The 25,061-nt window shown below is 37.5% G+C and overlaps 1 protein-coding gene and 1 long non-coding RNA gene across 3 annotated transcripts; both read right to left on the reverse strand.

The window, feature by feature from the left end:
• Positions 1-13,261: 13,261 nt before the first annotated feature.
• Positions 13,262-18,243, reverse strand: LOC129259210 (uncharacterized). Of its 2 annotated transcripts, none has more exons than XM_064098039.1 (5): positions 17,885-18,243; positions 15,307-15,492; positions 14,804-14,935; positions 13,926-14,123; positions 13,262-13,395 (listed from the first exon to the last, which is right to left on the reverse strand). In XM_064098039.1, exons 2-4 carry the CDS (start codon positions 15,490-15,492, stop codon positions 13,938-13,940), a joined length of 504 nt encoding a protein of 167 aa, XP_063954109.1. In that variant the 5' UTR covers positions 17,885-18,243; the 3' UTR covers positions 13,262-13,395; positions 13,926-13,937. The 2 variants fall into 2 exon arrangements, with proteins under 2 accessions (XP_063954109.1, XP_054753488.2); XM_054897513.2 differs by having other exon boundaries at positions 15,307-15,495; positions 17,885-18,242.
• Positions 18,244-22,794: 4,551 nt separating this feature from the next.
• LOC135153851 (uncharacterized) lies at positions 22,795-23,281 on the reverse strand. The gene is made up of 2 exons (XR_010293301.1): positions 23,190-23,281; positions 22,795-23,126 (listed from the first exon to the last, which is right to left on the reverse strand). It is a non-coding gene; the product is annotated as an uncharacterized LOC135153851 (long non-coding RNA).
• Between the last annotated feature and the right edge of the window lie 1,780 nt (positions 23,282-25,061).

The raw sequence follows: 25,061 nt of genomic DNA on the forward strand, positions 1-25,061 counted from the left end.
GTTTTTAAACGAATACTAGTAAGTATATCAAGGTGACTGAGATACAAGTTGCATGAAAAAATGGGATCTGAAGTCTACAACCATATAACCAATACAGTGCAGTATTATTAAAAAATGGGACACTAAACCTGTTATACAAAATATACAGTGTTAGTTATCGTGTAACCTGCTGACATTTTTGACAACCAAATTATAAGGTGAATCGCCACTTCTTAAAGTGAGCGGGCAACTTATTTTTTTTCTTAGCTATCAAATATTCCAAGTCTTGTTGCAGTGTTCTTCTTATCACCACCCTTTACTTCATAACCAGATTGAGACAGGGAGTGTGGGTATTGCCAGTATTACAGGAACATACGTGCTTCTGCCTGTCATGCTTGTGGGCCCGAATGGAAATCGCTAAGGAAATTGTCTCCTAGACTCGGGAGCTCAGATGATCCAGTCTCGTAAGAAATGCTTAGCAGGAGAGTAATTTGGGACTGAAAGGGAATCCCATTGTCGCGATTGTTACTAAGGTAGGATATGAAGCAGAGTAATACAACACTATGCTGTACAAGTTGAAAGTTCAAGGGATTAATGGTCATCAAAATTATACTATTTCTGCGATATGACTTGATGTCATTAATAACGGCATTACCCGAAATAGTCCCGACCTTTCGTTGGAGAACGCGAACGCTTATTTGCGATGGTAGTTGATTTTGGAAGAGACTTTTGGGCCCGTCGTCATGGTCGTAAAACTCTGTCCTGCAATGCAAATTGTGTGACATGAAATTTTTTTTCGTTTCGCATCTGGAACGGAAACATTCACTCTGCGTTTCGTGTGCAAAATTCTTGTTGCTTCTATGGTAACAGCGATATATCCGATTTAGGACGACTTTCCAAAGCCACATTTGGTTCCTCCCAGAGCTCGAGAGGCCGCCCGGGGGGCCCACTTCCATTGAAGAGTGGATACCAGGCGCGACCACGCGTAAAAAGGAAAGAGTGGGCAAGTACGTTACGTATAGGCCTATGTAACGTTATAAGGGTGTCAAAAACGTTGTTTAAAATACTGAAAAGGAGGATATGTTTTTAATACTTGTAGGGTTTCACAAGCTAAATACTTGTTAAGAGATGCATTTTCATAATCTGGAAAAGCCTTGCTTCCCTTGTTTAGGGTGCTTTTCGAAACCGCATGGTCGTGCCTGGTATCCACTCATCAATTGAAGTGGTCCCCCCGGGAATTCGAATCTGATCCCCATTTCTGGGGAAAGTAAAACATAATGCCCATTACATTGTGTGCTAGGGGCATATCGTTTGTGTAGGAGTAAACAAAATAAAAACTGTGTTCAGACGTATACATGCTGTGTACATTATCAACGCATGCGAAATGGTTTCGGCTGGAGAGGTGATTTGACCCATGGAATCAATTGCCAGAGATCCACCAATAATCCACATTAAATGCAATATCGATTCGATGGACTGTAATGATCTATATCTAAGCCTTAATTCAGTAACTTTTTCCTCTCTCAATATGTACTCGATTTGTTTGAAAAACCACTTTCTTATCCATGTCATAATCTATTGTAGGTCCTGCATTTCGAATATCTCCAGCCATCAGTCGTAATGTACATGCATGTATGGTGCGAGTGTCGCGGGAAAGAATTTTGCACACGAAAAGCAGATCTGCAGGGCCTGTAACCCTGTAACACAAAGCTTAGCATTGATTGTAGAGCAGATTTCTACGTTTGATTTTATTGACTATAATGTACAATCAATCTTAAAAATCAAGTGTATGATTAAGCGTTAACTTTTGTGTTAGGGGACCCTAACATTAGCGTCCGTGAGGATGGCGAAAGGTGGCTAGTGTTGAAAGACTGGGGCGGATCTTCAACCTGAGAAAAGATGAAATTCACAGGGTAGGTGGGCCGATTGATATCCTCATGGGAATTGACCATTGCATGTAGGGTACACGATAAGACAAGGGAAACTCGTGGCCCGTTGCTCATCGTTAGGCTGGGCCATTTTCGGAAATACTAAAGAAGGATACTCGGGAGGAGCAGTTCTCCATGTCACGGTACACGATCCTTTAGATCTCAGAAAATTCTGGACAACGGAAGGAATGAAAGTAATCCACAATATGTCAACCCAGTTTCGAATCATCAGTTCTTCCTGTGAGAAGATGTAAAAGCAATGGCTCGACCGATATCCTCGGCGGAAAGACCCTGGCCAGTGGTTGTAACAAATTAACTTCAGCAAAGGTTTTAGCCTGGACAAGCTAAATGGTAGATGGAGACAAGGTCTTGACTTCCTTCGTAAACGAGTGACAGAACGGTCTGCAATGGCAAAACCAGAGGAAAAATGTCCCAAAGGTTCAGAAAGAAGTGCGGAGGGAGAAACCAGTTTTGACTGTACAATATGAAAATTCCAAAGATGTGATCGACTGTAAGCAGTTATATAACTGGATGAGATTCGTGAGGGTGACTTCATACGTCCTCAAATTCATTAGAAAGCTAAAGTCAAAGTCGAAAATAATGGTAGATGGGGACGCAGACGTTCCAACTGGTAACTTGACACCAACTGATATACATAAATAATAATAATATGGAGCTTTTATATAGCGCTTAATCCAAAACAGTTTCTAAGCGCAAAGGAGGGGACCATTAAAGCGTGCTCAGGTGTCTTTGAAGTCTAGAGTAGACATAGGAGAACTGAAGACACTCAGCCAGTATAGGGATGAAGCAGGAATTATCCGAGTTCGATGGACAGTAGATCGTTTTGACATGCCCTTCGTAATGAAACACCCAGCTTCACTCCCTTGCGAACACTGGATCCCAACCTTGAATATTAGGCATGTTCATGTGGATGTCATAACGATGTTGCTGCGACTACAGCAAAGGTCAGGAGAAAATACTGGATCTTGAAAGCTCATAATCTGGCCAAGACGGTAAAGTTCAGGTGTACAACATGCATAACATTTGAACACAGGCTAGAATCCCAGGAGATGGCGGAGCTACCGAGGGAAAGGCTACGGCAGCGTTTACCGCCATTCCACTACTCATTTTGTGATTATCAGAGGCTGATTGGCACAATACACACATACCCTGACGACGGGAGCTACTTAAGTCCTAATGACATGCTGTTAGGACGAGCTTCAAGTGGTGTAGCTCAAGCACCATTTAGAGAAATCAAGGAGATATCACCTCTCCATCTGTCCTGCGGAAGGTATGAAGACTAAACTCAAGAACAGAAGATTCAGAAGAAGAAGAAAACAAACTATAGTTAAGTTTAATGTAATGTACATGTATAAATCGTAAGACTAACAATATATAATATATCTCGAACTAATCATGACAAAGTCTAACAAAAAAAAAAGAGCCTAAGATCTGGAAACTCGAGCCTAAGATCTGGAAACGTTATGTCGACGACACCTTTATCATCGTCAACAAGCACAGATCTAAGGATCTCTTGGACTTCATGAATCGAAGGGAAACCTACGGAAGCTTAAACGTGCAGCGCGAAGGCTAGTTGTTCAACTCGCCAAGGCGCCTTGTTTCGGCAAAAAAGGCGAGAAGGCGACTTGTACAAACTCGCCAAGGCGCCTTGTTTAAGACGAGAAGACGAGAAGGCGACTTGTACAAACTCGCCTAAGCGCCTTATCTAAGACGAGAAGGCGAGAAGGCGACTTGTACAAACTCGCCAAGACGCCTTGTTTAAGACGAGAAGACGAGAAGGCGACTTGTACAAACTCGCCTAGGCGCTTTGTCTGATAAGAGAAGGCGAGAAGGTGACTTGTACAAACTCGCCTAGGCGCTTTGTCTTTGATGAAAAGGCGTCTAGGCGACTTGTGCAAACTCGCCAAGGCGCCTTGTTTTAGACGAGAAGGTAATAAGGCGACTTGTACAAACTCGCCTAGGCGCTTTGTCTTTGATGAGAAGGCGTCTAGGCGACTTGTACAAACTCGCCAAGGCGCCTTGTTTAAGACGAGAAGGCGAGAAGGCGACTTGTACAAACTCGCCAAAGCGCCTTGTTTAAGACGAGAAGGCGACTTGTACAAACTCGCCAAGGCGCCTTGTTTAAGGCGAGAAGGCGAGAAAGCGACTTGTACAAACTTACCAATAGTGGAGCGGTTATGTGACAAAAAATGGCCAAGATGCTCGGATCTGGCAGAAAGTGTAAAATTTGGCATACAGGGGTATTTTTGGGCGCTTATTTCAAAATAATTATTTTGCCGGCCCCAAGCGATTTGACCATCGGGTCGGCCGCCATTTTGTCCAGCAGCAAAATGGCCGCCATCTTAAAATCCAAGATGGCCGCCATGATATATTATTGCAATCATTTTCTCGAGTTTTATATGAACTGCGGTATTGAAATTTGGCATATAGGCTTAATTTGGGGTGCTGATATCAAATATTGCGGGCCCCAAGTGATTTGACCATCGGGTCGGCCGCCATTTTAAAATCCAAGATGGCCGCCATGAGAAATCATTAATGTCATTTTCTTGAGTTTTACATGACGTGTGACACTGAAATTTGGCATATAGGGGTATTTTTAGGCACTGATTTCAAATATTGCCGGCCCCCAGCAATTTGACAATTTGGCCGGCGGCAAAATGGCCGCCATTTTGAAATCCAAGATGGCCGCCATGAAAACTCATTAAATGTCATTTTCTTGAGTTTTACATGATATATGACACTGAAATTTGGCATATAGGGGTATTTTGAGGCACTGATGTCAAATATTGCCGGCCCCCAGCAATTTGACCTTCAGGTCAGCGACAAAACGGCCGCCATCTTAAAATTCAAAATGGCCGCCATGAAAGATAATTTGCTCAAGTCTTACGTATGGCCTGTAACACTTTAGATTTGGAGAAAAACTTGATCTTTGCATCCTTAATCAATGAAAAGAACATAATAAATAGATGCTATTTTGAATTCCAATATGGTTACCAAGTATGAATGATGTACAACATTATAATGGTGAGTAAAACCCATTGTATAGGCACTGAAAACAAACCCAACACAAGCACATCTTTCTCTGTTGCAAGGATTACAATACTTTGGCACCCTTAATTGCTGATATAGATGTTACTTATATATAAAGCACCATACATACACAAACCAGCTAGCTTCTTCTGCAGTTACACATTTGAAGTGGCTTTGGTTGAATAATAACCATCCGGAACAATCATTTTTCTGTTGAGAGGCTGTAAATTATTTCTTCATATGATCTGCAGTATTGCACTTTGACATATCGACGTAGTGTGGGGTGCTTATTTAAAATATTGCTGGCCCTCAGTGATCTGATCCCGAGTCAGAAGCAAAATGTCAGCCATCTTGAAATCCAAGATGGCTGCCATGAAAAAAAATCATTGAAAAAAATCACTTTATCTAGTATCACATAACGTATTATTTTAAAGTTTGGCATCTAGGGATATTGAAAATGCCCCCAGTAATCTGTCCAATAGATATGCTGCAAAATGGCCACCATCTTGAAATCTAGAGAGGATCTACTGTCATGAAAATTCATCAAAATCTTTTTCTTGGTTTTAAATAATTTGAGGCACTGCATTTTAGACATACAGGCAAGTTTTTGGCCTGCTGGTTTGAAAATATTGCTCCAATAATTGCAATATTTCATTACAAATCAACATGAAGAAAACCAGTGGCGTAGCTACGGGGGAGCCTGGGGGGGCACGTGCCCCCCCTGAGATCTGGTGTGCCCCCCCAGGTGCCCCCCCCCAGAGTATACTGTAATAGTCAAAGCATACAGCCGATAATGGATGTACAGGAAATATTACAGATTATTACATAATTATCAGACACAAATCGACGTTTGAATCAAATCAAGCCCAAGTCCGTCCATGCAACACTTCATAATAGCTAACCCCTTTCATACAAAAAAAATAACTGACAATACCGTATTTTCCCACAGCAGTGAAGATACTTGTTCGGTGTGGCAATTGACTCACTGACATAGACTAGTGTGACCTAACCTAACATAAACATGCCTTTTGAACAGCAATATTGAGATAACAAATAATTCATATAGCCGACGCCAGTTTGTGTATTGAAGGCACAATGATAACAGTGTGAATTCTCACGAGCAATGTGAACAATATATGTAAAATATACAGCTCTTACAATATCTTTAGTGTATGGCTATGATATTTTAGATTCCTCTCCTGCAATGTGGCACTGTCATTAGGATATTAACATGCCCTACTTATTAACAGTTGAGAATAAGTTGGGTTTAGATATCAATGAAAACACAAGGAGAAAGAGGTATATATATTTGCATATTTTTCTGGCAGCCAAGCCAAAACATTTCACAAATTATGCTATTTTAAAATCAATTAGGGGAAATTGTTAATTGTTGAAGTTCTTGTAAATAGATTCACTTTATACTAGAATAAAAAAACTTGTTTTTCACCTCACCACCTGATTGCCCACCTCGTTTATACCATGCCTAAATGAATAGATGATTTTCATATGTACAGTATGACTGAAAATGATCAAATCGTTTGAAGATTTCGGGGGTTGGATCCACACTACCTCTGTGACTAGATATATAGGGCTACCTAATCTTGTGAATAGTAAAATATGGACGTATATTTACCATGCTTACCACAGTGCTATTGATGATTGAATCCACAGCAGATTAGGGGAAACAAGGACAATTTAAGACGTAAAAGGGTCATTTATTAAACAAGGAGGTAACATGGATGACAAAATAGGCAATACCAATATACTTAGTCAAATGATATCTACTGCAGGGATCACAAATGCTATTTTCCCACCAGGTTAGCTTCTAGTCAGCCCAATACCTTTTATTATTTGTTTACGTTACCTGTGCCTGGGATACGGGGTGGGCTTACAAAACGCTGTTTAAAATGAAGAAAGAAAAGTTTACTATACGAACCCGACAGTAGTTGAATACAGCAAAGTTTAATTGTAATATTCAACTTTCAATAAAGTAAAAATGGTTGTTTAAACTGTTAATCAACTACTAATCAGGTTAATATATTACTAGGGGTGCATTCAATAAAAAAAAACGGTGACTGAATCCCCCATCCACGCAATAATCAATTGGGGTGTGCAGTTGGACCACTGAATCGTAAAATAAGTCTTTATCTGTTCGTCTGTTCATAAACTTTTACGGATATAGTAAAATATTGGATGCTACTAGGTTATTGGACGTACCAATGACCCCTGTGAAAGATATAACTTTCGGAAAAATAGAACTCCAAGAACCGTAACACATAATCGTTCATTTTAAAGAGCAATTCTTATTGGTTTTTAATCAATATACTGAGCAAATTGCGCGTACAACGATTTCATGTTGTATTGTAACTATGTTTTCACTCTTAATCTTTTTGTACCTTGTAAATATGTATACGTTTACTTTAGTTATTTAGCATTTTTTTGTAATTTGATTTTAATATGAAAAAAAAAAAAACAATGATAAGACCTCCATAATCATGTTTTAATGACGTTAACTGGCAGTTGTTGGTATAATTAGTCTTCATCCTTCACTGATTCTAATGTGTTTGTCTATTTCTAAGTATTTATATTTATTATGCTGGTGTTATTTTTTGTTTTCTGGTTATAGTTGATTACATTTTCTCTGTATGTTGTTTGTAATGTTTTACTCTCTTTTATTGTATATTTATTGTAATATGTTTGTATTTTAACGGAGCTCTCTTATAAAGCAGTTTTGTACTGAAGAGACCACCGTGGGTAAATAAAACAAATAAATGAATGAATAAATAACATTAGCGATTTATCGCTAACCTTTGTGTTACGAGGCCGTATTACCATAATGACCTTGTATCTCAGCATAAGAGACAGCTCTGTGACGTCTATAAAGACACTGCAAACGCGGGGAACATAACATTTATTTCGGTCTATCATCATGGATATCTAATGGAGATCTCATGGAGAAAAATAAAAGAAATATGGCTCTTCAATATCCTGTAATGAACATCCCAAAATGTATGAATTAAATGGAGATCATAAGATGACAAAGTCGGGTGTAAAGCGCAATAAAGGGCCTTGGCAAGTTCATTAGGGATGTTTAAGATGACTCGGGGCCTATTATTTATTTATTACCAATGGGTAGATTTTCTTGACGATTGAACATGAATAGACTCATCCACCAATTTGACAAAGTACAACATTATGTTGATCGAAACTTTACATTCCAGATATCATGAAAATGTACTTCTTTAAAATACTGCTCACGCAAAATAGACAAGAATGAACACATCTTAAAAGGCACTAAATATTGACGGAAAATGAAACAAAATGACAAATGCATTATTGTTGTTCTTCGTTTATTGAATATCAAAGCACAAAAATGTACGAGCGACAGAGGATTTTATTTCATACAATATATTGACCATGACAAATGTGTGTATCTGCATCCAAGGCTTACATTTTTCCTCGGACACGTCATTGAAAATGTCATGTCAACCAATATGAAAAAATACCCGCTTATCGTACATTCCAATAAAAACACAATTTACCTAAATTTACCATCAAGAATGTAAAAACAAATTATCAAACTCTTCTTACTAGTACATACCCATTAATAAGATACAGATATAGCCATATAAAGAAGAAATCTGGGGAAAATCACCCGGTAACGGTTGCCTAGTAATTCAAGACTGCTGTATTACAAATAAAAAGCAAGTACAATATCATACTCTCCCATCATGGCCATGTTCACTCTGTCAATGTACAAGTAAAAAAAATGAACCGACATTTTCATATTATTGGGTTATTTATTTTCATTTTAAACGATTGCAATATAATGCTTACTTTCATACATCTTGATAAACATTAAAACAAAAATGATATGGTCAAGATTATCATACATAAAGTTTGGGAAGGGGGGGGGGGGGCTGCTAAAAGGCGCTGGTGACGTGTAAAACAGTGAAGGATGAATAGTTGTTTCCTCTCAGGACGTAAAGTGTTTTAACATTTGGTATATGAGGTAAAGTAGGACATTTTATGGGGCCTTTTCTATAAAGCGGTTGAAATGACCCTAATAGGTCACACCGAGATACCCTATTTCGGAAGAAGACACCCGATTAGTATAATTAGGGGTACTCCGGGCTGAAAAATATGTATATCTAAATAGATAGAGTAAAATTCACAAAGCAAAATGCTGAAAAGTTCTTCAAAATCGGAAAACAAATAATGAAGTTATTGAATTTTAAAACTGAACATTATTTCGTGAGCATGAATATGCACGTCATCATGCAAATTCATTAGGTGGGCTGATGATGTCACATTCCCACTTTCCTTTTGCTTATGTTTGAACATGAAATTATAATTAATTCATTTTTTATACATGTGCGAATAATGTGTCTCCTTTATAATTAAATATGTTGCAGCAATGAATATCTCAACCTTACCCTATGGATGATCTTTTTCCAGTTCTCTGTAGAAAAGATTTGAATAAACCTAATTTCGAAAATGCAAAAGAACAAGTGGAGATATGACATCATGAATATGCTCATTAGTTGAATATTCATGAAGACATGCCTAAAACTGTTTTACTGAAATGATGCAATTTTTTTAAATGCCATAAAATTTGGTATTCTGTGTTCTCCGGTTTTTATCAAGTTTTCAGTGTTTTATTTGTCTGATTTTTACGTATCTTTTGAAATCATATGATTTTCAGCCCGGAGCATCCCTTTAAGTTACGAGCGACCTTACAAACAACTGGTGATCCTTTCTTGCGTTTACAAAAATCTTGGACTTACCAAAACGTTGTCGATCCAACGTATACTAACCAGTGGCAATAACTGCTTTATAATATACACGAATAATAGGCCTACTTATATGAAGACCAGACCCAGGGGCGGAAATCTCTCCCAAAAGGTAGGGGGGACACAGGGGCGGATCCAGCCTTCGCCAATAAGGGGTGAGCGGAAATTTGTTTCAGCCATATTTTCCCCGATCGGCAGCTCGAAGATGATTTTTGTTTGTTTCTTTGAAGGGGTAGTCCTCATTAGTCACTTCTTAGCTTTATTCTTATAAATTAATATATAATATCATAATCCTTATTTATATGGTGCGAGCGCGAAGCGCGAGCTAATTTTTTGGGAAATTTTATGTATTTTTTCCTAAAATTTGATTATTCTGGGCAATGTTTGTTATCCTGAAAAAATGTGTATGCAACTTAATAATTACTACAAACGCAAAGCGCGAGCAGAAATGAACTGATGGAAAAGATACCTGTTAAAGACTGCGTGCAGTTAGCATTTAACAATCAAATATTTTCGAGCGCGAGCTGATTTTTTTTGACATTTTCACCTAAAGAATGGAAATTCTAAGCACTTTTTGTAACTCAAGCAGAATAGGCATATACGTCAACAATTAATGCGAGCGCGAAGCGCGAGCGGAAAATTTCGAGATTTAGTCCTATAATATTTACTGAACGAGACACTCTATTCATGTTTTGTAAATCCTGAAAATTAATAATGCGAGCGCAAAGCGCGAGCAGAACAATTTTATATACGTTTTGAACTGGTACCAGTTGAAAAGGTACCTGTTAAGGACTGCTTGCACTTAGCCATGAAGGCGTTACATATTTCAGCAATGAGCGCGAAGCGCGAGCTGAAAATTTTTGAACTTTCTAAAGAAAAAATGGAAAATTTTAATCAGTTTTTGTAATCGTGAACAGGATAGGAATATAATTTGACGATTGATGCGAGCGCAAAGCGCGAGCTGAAAAAAAAATCGAGATTTAGCCCTAAAAATGGGCCACTCTGTTCATGTTTTGTAAATCATCAAAAGGATGGGTAATATGGGGTCTTCCTACATTAATAATGCGATCACAAAGCGCGAGCAGAAAAATTTTGATATTGTGATCTGAAACTGGATAATGATTTGAATTAGAGAACAAGTTGAGTATCTGAATAAACATGCGCGAGCGTGTTTCATATTTAGACCTAGAATCTAGGCATTCTAAATACAACTTTAATCATGAAAATCATGAAACTTTGATATTCCGATCTGAAAAAAGAGTCAATTTCAGCTTTATATTTCAAGCACTTTGTATAAAAATTGTAAGGTGGATATGGATCGCACTTAAAAAAGAGCTGATATTATTATTACTTTGAGTTTTGACATAGGACCGGGACATCCTTACGACATGTCATCATATGAAAATGATGACTATCCTCCTATTCCTCTTGCTAAGCGCGAGATGAAACAAAAGGGACAATTTCATTATTAAATTAATATCATATTGATCATAATGAGGGCGCGAAATCTGATGATATCATGGCATAAAAACTGGACATTTCACTTTTGTGATTATAAATAGGATGCATCAGTTAATATATTTCTAACCATTAATGCGAGCACAAATCGCGAGCTGAAATTTTTGATAAACTGTAATGAAAAGGGGATTTTAAGTAGTTTGTTGTATAATCAATATTGAAACATTTATATAACTCGCCAATCAAAATGCGAGCGTGCAGCGCGCTAGCTGATACGTCTTGACAATCAGACCTGAAAAGGGATATTTTGAAAACTTTATTAAATACACGAAAATAATAGGTACCTGATAAATCAAAATTTGCGAGCAAGCAGCGCAAGCAGCAAATGTTAACATTCAGACCATAAAACTGACATTTTTACAAAGCACTTGTTAAAAACCAATTTGTAAATTACACAAAATAATGAATGTTCGATTTCCGAGGTGAAATATGTTTTGTATATTGACTTCCAAACATGATATTCGAACTCCATATTGAACAAGATATGTTAATCACATAACAGGCAATGCGAGCGCGAAGCTTGAGCGAAAATTTTATATAGTGGCACGAAATATTCTTTTTATTTTCCAAGTCTTCCCCTCATCTTATTTTAAGCACTCGTCGTCCTTCTCTTCTTTTTCTCCTCTCTTTTCCCTCTTTTTCCTTCTTTCTTTCCCTTTTTTCTTGTTTTGCTCCGCCAAGAGGGGGGGGGGGGGGGGGGGGGGGGGGGCTTCGGCCCCCGGATTCGCCTATGGGGACAAGGGGCGGGAAAATTTGACAAGCAAAAAAAAGGTTATCATCGCCAAAGTAAGGTCATCTTGTCCCAAAATACATGTTTTATTTCGATTTAGAATGATGTATTTCTTACCATCATAAAAGACCAAAATAGTAGGGGGGACATTTGATATTGTGTCCCCCCTACTATTTTGAGTAGGGGGGACACGTCCCCCCTGTCCCCCCTGGGATTTCCGCCCATGACCAGACCTAATACAGGCGTTCCTTGGTAAGTATAAACGTTGAATGATTTGGAACAGTACGTTATGATTTCATTTCTATTTAATTTTGGCACAATATAACACGTTAATCTTTTTTCTAATGGAGACAAAATCAAACTTGGCCTATTGCGTTAAGGCAGGACCAACATTTTCTTCCAACCATTCACGTGCTTCGTGTGTCATCAATCTTGAAGGGTCCTGCATTTGTCCTAAGATGTTTTTACCAAAATACACAATCTTCCCTTCGCGGATGAATATCACTCGATCTGGGAACGCTTTGAACATCCTGGAGAAGAGGTTGTCCATTTGGTCAACGACGATCCGGAACTTTGACACATCAGCGACGTCATCGGTCATGCACCCATGTGCTATTGTATCTATCTTCAGAAGATCTCTGGAAGAAGAAAAAAATTATAAAATTTCTTTGACCCAGGATTGCCACATAATGCTCCACCAGCGGGCCTTGTACTAATATTTTATTGCTACCTTACAAAATAATGCTGAGCGCCTATTAAGGCAGAATGATGTTTTGGTAAGTTCTTGGTATGACCATGGACCGAACCCACGATTTTTTCAGCCTAATTTCCGCCCTGAGTTACCATACCCGGTTTACATGATCGATATGATCATTCATGTTTTCACTTCGTTCGCAGATTTGTTGTTTTACAAACACTCATGTTTAAATGTATATTGACACATTACGATGATCATGACGTTGACTTTAAACAACGTCAACAACTTCTTCTTCTTCTTCTATTTCATTGTCTTATTATTGTTGTCATACTTGTCACGTATTGTCTAATTGGTTATGCATCATTAATTTTATTTTGTGTTAGATTGTTAACATCAACATCATTCTTGAATTTGATCATATTTGTCTCTAATGATATGAAAACATGTGCTGATATTTAATTGAAAAAAAAATACATGCGGGCTCTTTTTTGATAAATTTCAGACGATTTTACGCGTTCTCACTAACCTTGCTGCAGACATTCTTTCTTGAAGCGACTTATGTTCCTTCATGTAGCTGGTGTTACTTCCTAGAGGCCATGTTCCCTCGGCATGAGCTTCAGCAAGGTAGACGGCTAAGAAATCGACCTGGCCTCGGTAGTCACGAACAATATCTGCAAGCGTACCACCTACTACACAGGCCTTTGAGGAGAAAGAAAGGTTTCTGATGACAAGAAATGGCATAGAGACAACTCTAACGTCCTGTACTTTAATATATATAATATAATTCTATTCGAACTATCACTTTTTTTAATGGAGGATTTCATAACAGGCCTCTACGATGGGAGAGGACAAACAAATTCGTATTTAAATGAAATAAATGGCTGAAGTATGAATATAAAACGCCAAAATGTATTCTACCACATGCAATGAATCTACGGTAAATTGTCTCTTGCTTTAATCTTATGTCCTTAGTTCGGTCTTATCCTATATAGCTTAGACCAAAACCAGCTTTTCAACTTAAATTTACTAATTCTATTTTACCTGTTTGTCTCATTTATTAGATAGGCTAATACTCTTTTGGCTTAATGTTAACTTGGTCATAAACAACTTCATATCCATGATTAAATAGCTAAACTGGTGTAAGACGATCTGAAACTTCTGCAGTTATGCCATAGATCATGTAGATGGTAACCTATGTTGATATTTCTATAGACCATGATAATTCTTACCCTAAGCGGGGGTCAGGAGGCTGATGAAGACATAATCATCATCGGTCTATCCTTGTTGATATGAAGATCAGAAAGTCCTACAGTCTCGCCGGCCAGGGAGATCAGAGTGAGCTCCGGCAAGTTACTTCCAACAGTGACCACATTTGGAGGGGGTGTTTGGGCATAAGGACCCCGTATAAACGCCCCTAATTTAATCACCTTATGGAAAATAGAAGAATACACAATAACTCCCAATCGTATCAATTTACCATCATGACTATCGACTCTCCAAAAAGCAAGCCTTTTAAACCGATTCTTGGGTTATTGTTACTTTCACAATTATGTCATTTCAAATTTTACATCCGATTTCGATTTTCGATAATTTGCTCCCCCCCCCCCCTCTTTCCCCTTTATCGCTCCTCATTATTTCAAATCAGCTATGCAATGGGTGGTAGTCTTGAAATTTAAGCCTGATGCATCATATAGTGGTAGTGTCTGTTTAATTTGCGTTTTATATCATATATGCACAGCATAACACCAACATTTACAGTATTTTAGTTACGTTAAGACCTTCCCTCCAAATGCGACGATGAACATGATGAACAAGATAAAACAAAATAAAGCTCCTATCTGCAGATGTCTCTAAACATTTACACCATCATTTTTAACAGGGTTGCTAGCAATGTGATAGTAATATTCTTTTTTCATGAAGTTCATTCCTACAATTACCCCTAGGCCCCGTAACAAAAAGGTTTGCGACGAACGCAAATATCCAGTTCCGATTGGTTCCCAAGATGTTTTCGTTTCTTTTCTTTTTATTACACATATACAACGATCTTTTAAATTTTGTTTTATTTGGTACCTAATACCCATTAAAAATGGTCTGCATTGGATTTTACCTCTGGACAATCATTGTACGCCATGAACATCAGTTTAAGGAGGTCTGGTATTTTTCCTGGTCCTAACATATCCTTCAGGTGACCGAATCCAGTGTTATCCAGTGCTTTATAGCTTGCCTGTAGCCAGACACTCTGAGGAGAAATATTAATATAAAACATCTAATGGTATTAATATTTTACCATCATAATCATGATCGTGACAGTGGGGATTTGTTTCGTTCTCCATTTACATAAATTCAGGAGACATCATTTCCTTATATCATGCGTATTCTATCAAAAACAATATTTTGATGTACGAGACTATTGGTAAGATAGCACATACATTTTATCAGATTAATATAAATTGATATTTAACTGGCAAGTAAATACAGTAGCAATCAAATACAATATTCTAATTGTGGTTTCCTTTGTCAGCCAAAATAAATAAAAGAACAAATACATCGAAATAAATGAATAAATAAGTTAATTAATTGATTAATTTATTGATATTGTGTGTCAATTACCTGTACTTTCACTAGGACATCTGGCTTAGTGAAATCCAACCTTTCATTAAAGATTTGCTGAAACTCATCTGAGAATGCGAGTCTATTGTATTCTGAGAATACCTTAACAGCCTGCGTTGCATCGCCGAACACTTTCGGCATGTTTGGGACTCCTTCAAAATTCTCAGGCCCTTCTGGAACCTCCATCTTCTATGCATTAATCAGAAAGGAACAAGATACGAGATAATACTGTACATGTAACATATTGAAAGATGTTCCTTTGTACAATTGGGCATCGTGCCTTTCAGTCAGCAGCACCTGTACTATGGAATGAATTGCTGAAGGCCATCACTCCTAATTTCACATTCCTTTAATCGTTAAAACATTATTGTTTAAGAATGTTAAAGTTAAATTTACATTTAATAACTATGTTCTTATAAGTTAATAAAAATAATAATATTTATATGTAAAGCGCCTAGAGACTGTTGAATGTTATGTGCTATATAAGTATCAATTATAATTATTGTCATTCTTCTTATTATTATGTACTTGACGTTAGTGCTACAAAATAATGATAGCATTAGTAATAATAATGATAATAATTAAAATGACAGGTTAGTACATTTATTTTTTTATTCCCTGAAATGTCTTATTATAATAATAATAATAGAATACAGAAGGTACATTCCACCGGTAAATTGCCAATTCGTCCACCGCCAACTCGTCCACTCATCACATCGGATACCTTCATTTAGTCTAATGCCATTCCATCCATCAACATTTCGTCTAAAAACCATTTGGTCCAGTAAGCCATTGGTCCAATCATAACTTCGTCTAATCACCAGTTGATTTATGACCATTCCGTCTCATAACCAGTTGGTCTAAAGTACTCGATTTTCATTCATTTTTCAATTAACACTTAGTCTAATTAGATCAAATGTTATATGAACTAAGTGGCTATTGGGCCAACTGATTGTTAGACTAACTCGTGATTGGGCGAAATGGCAATTAGACCATGTGGATATTGGACGAACTGATGGAAGACCGAGTGATAGTAGACGAGTCGGCAATAGGACGAATTGGCACTGGGCCAAATGATAATAAACCCATTATACCACTGTCCTGAAAAACGGACCTGCGAAGAAATGATTGCAGTGGGTCATGAAGATGATATTTCACCAAATAAATAATGTGAGCACAAAGCGTGAGCTGAACATTTTTAATATCCCAAGAGAATAACTGGACGTCCTAAGCACTTTTTGTTATCATGAACAGGATAGGTTTCTTAACTAATCTACCGATATTATTAGTAAAAAATAAAATGTCCACTTGTAACCCTCTCCCGTCCCCCGAAGTGAAATAAGTACCTCATGAATAACTTTAAGTTCCCTTCCTGAAATGTTTAACCCTCTGTGTACCACGGACAGAATTCTGTCCGTGGCACACTGATAGAATAAGAAATTAATTCTCTCAATAAAAGAATTCCCACACCTGGGCATCATGAAATCTACCGTAAATGAACAATAGCATAGCAATCTTACCGCCTTTTCACACATTAAAAACAATTGTAATTTGAATGATGACTCCAATGAACAATAAGGCTAATGGCGATTTTTTTTTGCACGTGTGAAACCAAACTAGAATCACCAACGCTATTCACAATCACGAATTCAAATTTTACTCGAGGCAAATTCCAGTTAAGTTTCATTCAAATTACGGTACAAATTTTATGTGTAAAAGGTCCGATGATTCTTAAGACGAATTGCAATCATCATTACAATGATGATTCAAGATTCACATGTGAAAAGGCCCCTAATTACCTTGTAGTCCTTATAGCCTTCCTAATCACGCGAAATCATCTTTGAAGGCTTTAGGGCCTTTTCACATGAAAAATGTTGAATCATCATTGTGATGATGATTGCAATTCGTCTTTAGAATCATTGTACCATTCACACGTTCACTCGAAAACTGCGATTTTAATACGAATTCCTGAGCGAAGGCAGTAGAGTGTCCTTGGTGACTTGTCAATCAAACCCGATCAAAGCACTGCATCGCAAAAAAAAGAAACTACGAGCGCATGACAATTGTAATATCTACGGAAGTCCTTGAAAGGTCACGTAAGCCCCACCCCCCTGAAAAAATGTTTCGGAGGTCAATCCTTTCAGACGTAAAATTCGTACCACAATTCACCTCCAGAGTAGAATTTGAATTCGTGATTGTGATTACCGTTCGTGATTCTTTTTTGGTTTCACACTTGCTAAAAATTCGCCAATAGAATTATTTTTTTTCACGGGAATCATAATTCAAATTACGAGTTTGGTAACGTGTGAAAGGGCGGTTAATTGCCTGAAATCAAGTTCGCATTATATTGCGTGTTGCTATGCCAGTCATCCAGCAGATGTCACCGATTCAGGATGTTGGTATGTAATAAGTTTAGTTTTGCTCATATTAATATCAAGACGCATACTTAAAGTGTTATATTACTTGGATCAAAATTCGATCTGTGGCCAAAATGTTCGAGTGACATTTTGCAACGAACATTAAATATGTAATATTTAATGAATAGATTAAAATGATATATAAACGGGGTAAATCTTACCTGTAAAATGCCTTCTATTCTATGTGATCCTTCCACACACTGCCTTGCTGTGCCACCTCTCTGAACGGTAATATGTAAATGAACACGTGACCTTGATAGCCAGCTCCTACATATACAGTAAATGGCGTCTTAATAGTGAACAAACAACGAGCTAAGAACTACTCAATAACAAAAAAATGAATTATGTTTTCATGGAATCCTAGCGTGTACACGAGCATGACGAGTAGGCGACCTTTTTCCAATCTGTTTTATTCAATTCAATCTGCGTGCACGTTGCTGCTTGGATTGTATTTACAGAGACAGCGATTGATCTCTTAAGCCCATTTCAAGCCAGACATGTCTGCACATAACAAAGACTGGAAATGTTACATTACAAAACTAGTAATTCAATATTTTTTTATCGGTTACTCCTCTAGTTTAAGCTAACATTCACGGAACGCTTGATATTCGACCCGGTTTTTTTTATAGGCATATCATCATTGTTGACATGAAAAAAAGTAAGATAAGAGAATAAAGGAAACTCATCGACAGTTCAAAATTCGGGAATCGTTGGAAATTAGCACGGATAATTACGTTTGTTTTTATTTTTCATTTTGGCAATTGAAAGTACAGCACAGAATCTGATGTCACCATATAATACACTACTTATGGCGCAGTCACATTTACCCTACGGCGGCCGTACGGCGAGACGAAAACAGCCGTTTCAACATTTATGTACCAGCTACCTATTAGTTTGAATAAAAATTAATAAATTTGATGTTTTCGCTTCGATGTACGCCGCCGTAGGGGAAGTGTGACTGCAGCATAAATGAACATAACAGAATATAGATTGGATGTGCTCTAACCAGCCAATTACACTCAAGGTTGAAATAAAGTAGGACGAAAGCAAACACCACACGTGATAGATTCTCTTTTATAAGAAAATTCTTTAGAGTAATGTTAACAGCATGGAGTCTTAGCAGGACCATATATGTATTGTCTGCTAACAATAATGATGGAACGTCACGTATTGATATTATTGTTCAGTGCCACAGGACACCGTGCAAGAAGCCTTGCCAAATTAAAGGCTCACCGCTTGACAACAATGTATACGCATTTTATCAATAAGTGCTCTACAGTGCGTATCAAAAAAAAGTTTACACTTTGAAAAAGCTCTGGGATTTAAAAAATATACAACATGTGGGTCAATTTTTTCACATATAATCTTGGGTTTGGGTCTCATCTATCCGATGACAGTAAAAGTTTTGACAGAATGTTACACTTGAGTGAGCACTGTCCATTTTTGTAAAGCTCGCAGAAATCTGTTTGCGCAGAAATGCTTGTTTTCACGCTGTGTCAAGGGGAAATGGTGAAATCAAACTTACCTTGCGAAACATTTCTCATGCAATTTCCTCGCACTTTTAGTCAATTGAAAGAAAACGGATACATTCAAGCATTTTGTAACAATTTTGCCACCCAAATTGAAATTTTAACACTTAGTAAGCACAACATTTACCCTTTTTGTGCCAGCTGAGTCTGAGGACATAACTGAGTCTGAACAGAAGTTTATAACAGACATCTCCAGCATTTTTTTCACTAAGGTTTTGTCATTCAAAGTGGGTTTACATTTCATTTTTCATTAAATACTTGTTTCTCCACACTTTTTACATGCTTGACAATCATTAACAAAATGAAAATCGAGCCTAAGCCATTTCATGTAAATCATAGCTTAGTGTAAAGCAAATATCGTCACGATGGCCTCAGTGTGTGTGGGAGTTGGGCGGGGCACAATGCACTCTTCAAAGGGTTTTGGGCAAGGAAACAAGTTAAAAAAGGTAAAAGATACCTTCAAATCAATTTTACTAGCTAAATTACAAGTGTTCTTCATGATTAAGGTCTACCTTTATTCGCATAACCATTTCAAAGTTCTGCGCAAATCATTTTTCACTAACTTTTCAAAAGTAAGTGGTGCTCACTCAAGCGGAAATATTTTTCGACAGTTATATCGTCACTTGCTTTAATGGATCTGTACCAATGTTAAAATGTGGAAAAATCTTCAGGATATTACAAATGTATAATTTTACAGGATTTTTTCTAAGTGTAAACTTTTGTTTGATACGCACTGTATAATGATACATTGTATTGATATTTTTCAGAATAGTCGAAATATTTATTGATATCACGTATGATTTATCGCTTTTCAAAAAGGTGCATATCATCTTTTGTTTGCACGAAATGCTGGGCATGGGGTCAATCTAAACGGAGACAGAGTGCTTCCAAAAAAAAATCATAACCATCGATCCTTTTCACGTAACACTTTTAACGATTAAATCTTCAGTGTATTGATTGCCACCATCCTTTGTTGCCCCCTGTTAATCAAATGTATGTATACTGTATTTTTTCATTGATATTATTTACATTCACCACCCTCTTCTCCTTTCTCTCCCCCTATTTCTCACTCTCCGCATATCATCTTTCTAACCTTTGCTATAAATGTCAGTGCATTGTATTAGCCTGCTTTATCTAATCATACATCACCTTTTTTGTATTCCTTTTCCCCCACAGTATACCTCAACTCTAACATTTCCACTTCTTTGCATTTATTTCTCCATTTCTTTTTACGGGATAGTACAAAAGTTTAAAGACTGCAATTATCACTATGGGGGTTCAGCTACCCCACTTTTTTTCTTGCGTAAACGTGTACATGATTTCATGTTATTGTTCTGCTGCCCCTGTATACATGTATTGGCCAGGGGCGTAACAGGGGTCGGTGGCCGGGGGTGGGGGGGGGGGGCAAGAGCCAAATATTTCCCGGTCATATCATGGTATGAATATGATTTTTTTATGATTGTGCCCCGAGCATTAGGGCGAAGCTCAATGCGTGATAAGTACAAACTAGGAAGGGGGTACAGCATGGCGCGCGCAGCAAAATATTGCTTAATATAAGAGACCTGAGCAAGCAAAACGAGCGAGAAAAAAATCACCTTTTTCATGAGAATCTAACTTTGAGATTGATTTTGAAAAAAGTAGAAAATAGCATCACTTCTGTTCTCGCTTGTACCACTTTCAGGGGCCAGTGTCATGCGGATCGGGTCCGGGGCAATGGCGGCAACAGGATTTTTTATCTTGGGGTGCCAAAAGGACATTGGGGGGGGGGGGGGGGACACACAGATATTTTGCCTATTCCTCAAAATCGAGCATAAAGCGCGAACTATTTTTTTTTCTGATAAGGACTACCTGTTTGCATTAGATCATGAGGATGATTTTTCACCAAATAAATAATGCGAGCGCGGAGCGCGAGCTTAATTTTTTTTTAATTTCGAAGGTGGGGCCAACTCACTGGGGGCAAATGCCCTCCTTGCCTTCCCCCCCTTGGCGCCGTCACTGGTCTGGGGCAGAGCCCCCGGAACCTCATGATATTTTTAAATATTACAGATGGCCACTAATTTATCAAATCACGGCTACATACACAACACATATAACTTAAAAGCAGATGCGGATAATAAACGAAGTATTTTGAGGCCGCACAACATAGCAAATGTGGAAAAGTTAATAAAAGTCGCCAGCGAGCGAAGCGAGCTAGAAAAAATAGGCCTTTAAAAATTATCTTGAAATTGAATTCTACTTATGTGATAGAAGCTTTGGAAATTTAGCCAAAGTAAACACTCAGAGGCCTTTTACGGTAAATCTAGCCAGCATAAAACTTTACTTAGGTTAGGACATAATATAGGGGGATATAACTAGCCCTTGGCTAACCCTTGGCCAAGGATTTTTTTTGTCCTGATTGCGACCATTATTGCATAAAATTTAGAAAGCTTAAAATAGACTAGACGTCATCCACCTTTCTTCCCGTTCTTTATATTTTTCAATCCTCGATCGGCAGCCCGTTTGTGTTATTTATAATTTCTTCTCTTTTTTTCTTGTCCCTTTTCTTCATATTCTGATTTTCCAATTTAGATATTGGCTCTACCTTAATTTCCCGTTTCTTTTTGCCTTTATCTCCCATTTTCCCGTCATTCTTACCCGTGCCATTGAGTCATATCTTCTGATTTTATATCCCTCTCTTGCTATCATGCTTATGTTTTAGTACTTCAGGATATTTTGTATTTCCTCACATGTTCTTCTTTCCTTCCTTTTCCAGCTTTCCTTCCATCTTCCTTATTTGTGTTCTTTCTTTCTTTCCCTTCCTTTTCATATTTCCATTTCCATTTTCCTTTCCCTTTTCCCCCTTTCCTCTCTTTCTTTGTTTCTTTCCCTTTCCAAATTTCTTTCTTTCTCCCTTCCTCTTTTTCCAGTTTTTTCTTTTTTTTTATTTTCCTGGTGAAATCCGCCAGGCCCCCCCCCCCTGCCTGTTACGCCACTGGTATTGGCGTGATCATATGATCTTTACCTGTCTTTCTCACTGCAGACAAGCAGTAGTCTAATATTTCCTTTTAATTCCAGCTCTGTAAGTTCTACCACTGTCTGAGTGAATTTGTACATGACGTGTTTGTGATGACTGTGTGTGTGTGCGTGTGAGAGGGAAGTAGAAAGGGTAAAGGAGACGAGGGTGACACGACATATGCTCCTGCGACAATTGCTCCGGGCTATATTTTCATTTAAGATATAGGGTTACGGGTAGGATTGCAATAGGGTCTTTTATGTTAGGTTTAGGGTTAGGTTTATGGTAGGGTATACTGTACGGTAGTTGGTCATTCGATTAGTGTGTGGAATTTAGAGGGGAGCAAATGTCAGGATCCAGGAAGAGAGAGAGAGAGAGAGAGACTCCAAATAATGCTGTGAATGCCCTCATTCTGCTGAAAAAGCCCCAATCTACCAGCCATTCGTATGTTTATATAATCTTCAAAGAATCCGATGAATAAATTCTTACATATTTTTTTTCAATTAAAAAAAATTAAGAACAAATTCTTAACGTAACGAAACGGTAAGTATTCTCATAGTCATAGCTAACATTTATAGTCACAGATAACATAAGACAATGAATTGTTTTCGTTACAATATTTAATAGAAACAAAAACATCTACTGGCAATGGTGACGAATGAATATAAACAGGACATCATTTCATATTAATCATAAACGACACAAATCTTACTTTCCGTTTCCCCAGGTTTAAATTTTCTGTTGAAACTTCATTCACTTTGTTTTTGCTATATGTTATAAAACAACATCCTGTTTTGCAAAACTTCAATTCGTGAAACACCTTTTACATGCTCTAAACACTTAATTAATCATACCACAAGAAAACTTCAATTCGTGAAATACCTTTTTTCATGCTATAAAGACTTAATCAATCATACCTCAAGAAAACTTCAATTCGTGAAACACCTTTTACATGCTCTAAACACTTAATCAATCATACCACAAGAAAACTTCAATTCGTGAAACACCTTTTACATGCTCTTAACACTTAATCAATCATACCACAAGAATGTAGAACTACTAACGATCTTCAGATTTTTTCCAAAAAAAATAATTAATGATAATATAGTCTTTAATAGAGAAACAGGTATTGAGCAGGGGCTGCACTTTTTTTCCAAAACCGTGTACAAAACGTAAAAATGACCATCTGATTATGATTTTTTTTGCATGGTCAGTCCCCCCCTTTCGGCTCAGCCCCCGCACTTTCGAAACCGTTCTGCGGCCCCTGGTAAGTGTAGGCCTACAACGAAAACCTTCAATTTGAGAGATTTGTTTTACGGCTTTCATATCTATGCCAGGAACAGTTTCATGGCGTTTTGTAATGCTGTTCTAGCATGATATCTATAAAGTGATCTATGCAAATACTGCCCAGATCCCAATACACAGCCCTTACCGTAACCTGGCTGTATAACCCGTAAATTGATATTTGGGCTACTTTTCTTTGGTCCAATAATCATGATTCTTCTACAACCATCTTCTAACCCTGTGTTATTATTGACAGTTAGCCAATTTACCATTTTGTCGAATTACCAATTAAGCTTTCAACCTGCTATACCCTTTTCAGATAATATTTACTTAGTGTTTAAGCAATTAGTCCAAATTTACATTTGAAAAAAAAAGATGCATCAAAAAACAGAATGACAAGTAGACGAGGTGGGAATCAGACTAACAGTTACACATTCTTGGCGGCCTTGGCCTCTAAATAACTCACGTACACACAAAACTGAGTACAAGTGTAGATAACATTATGGATGAATTAAAGAACGATTTTTTTATGATTTATGTATTTTTAATATCAATATATAGAACCGATTTGACCATTTGTATATTATTTGCTGAGTGGAGGACCTACGTTCTTTTCTAACCAATATCGTGCTTCGTGCGTCATCAATTCTAACGGTTTCATCATGTGTTCCATGACAGTCTTCCCGATGTAAACAACTTTGCCATCTCGTAGAAATATCACACGATCTGGGTGCGCCTGGAACGTTCTGGAGAAGAGGTTGTCCATCTGATCAGCGACGATGCGGAACCGTGAAACATTAGTGACGTCATCGGTCATGCAATCGTGTGTTTCTTCATCTATCTGTAGGAGATCTCTGGAAAATTATCAAACGGATATCCATTGATCTAACGCTGAAGTAATATGGGATATTTAGCATTCAAATATCCTACTTTCGATTTGTTTGATGAATACCATGTTTCAGCATTAATATTGTGTTTTATTTATTATGTCATGGATGCCATATCGTGAAATGGTATCCTAAGTTAAGGTGTGTATTGGTTTTCTAATGTACCCATATTTTGAATGCAAAAACTTCTTGTGTGGGGGTTTAGGGCGAAGAAGTGAGTATCCCTCCATGTCTGTAATTGCGGAAAGTAACTTCACTCTCACTCTCATAAGGTATAAACTTGACTTGTTCCGGGTATACCCTGGGTATAAGGCAGGGCCCTGGTAACGATTTTTATTCACTGCATGGGGGGTGCTGATGTTAATTTGAAGAAAAAAAATATCATATTTTCATTACAAATTCGAGGTCATTTTTGTCCCAAAAAAATTGAAAAGCCCCCCCCCCCCCTCAAAAAAAATAAAAAAAATTAAATGAATAAATGTAAAAGGGATTTCATTAAAAATCCGAGTTCATTTTGGTCTTCTTTAATTGGTAAAACGTTTTCTTTACAATATGTAAGTCAAATTGGTACCAAGAATTGGAAAAGCGAAAAAAAGGGTTTCACTGAAAAATGAAGGACATGTTAGTTCCATTTTTCAAATTTTAT

This window comes from Lytechinus pictus, chromosome 4 (genome assembly GCF_037042905.1).
Source record: "Lytechinus pictus isolate F3 Inbred chromosome 4, Lp3.0, whole genome shotgun sequence".
NCBI classification, from domain to species: Eukaryota; Metazoa; Echinodermata; class Echinoidea; order Temnopleuroida; family Toxopneustidae; genus Lytechinus; species Lytechinus pictus.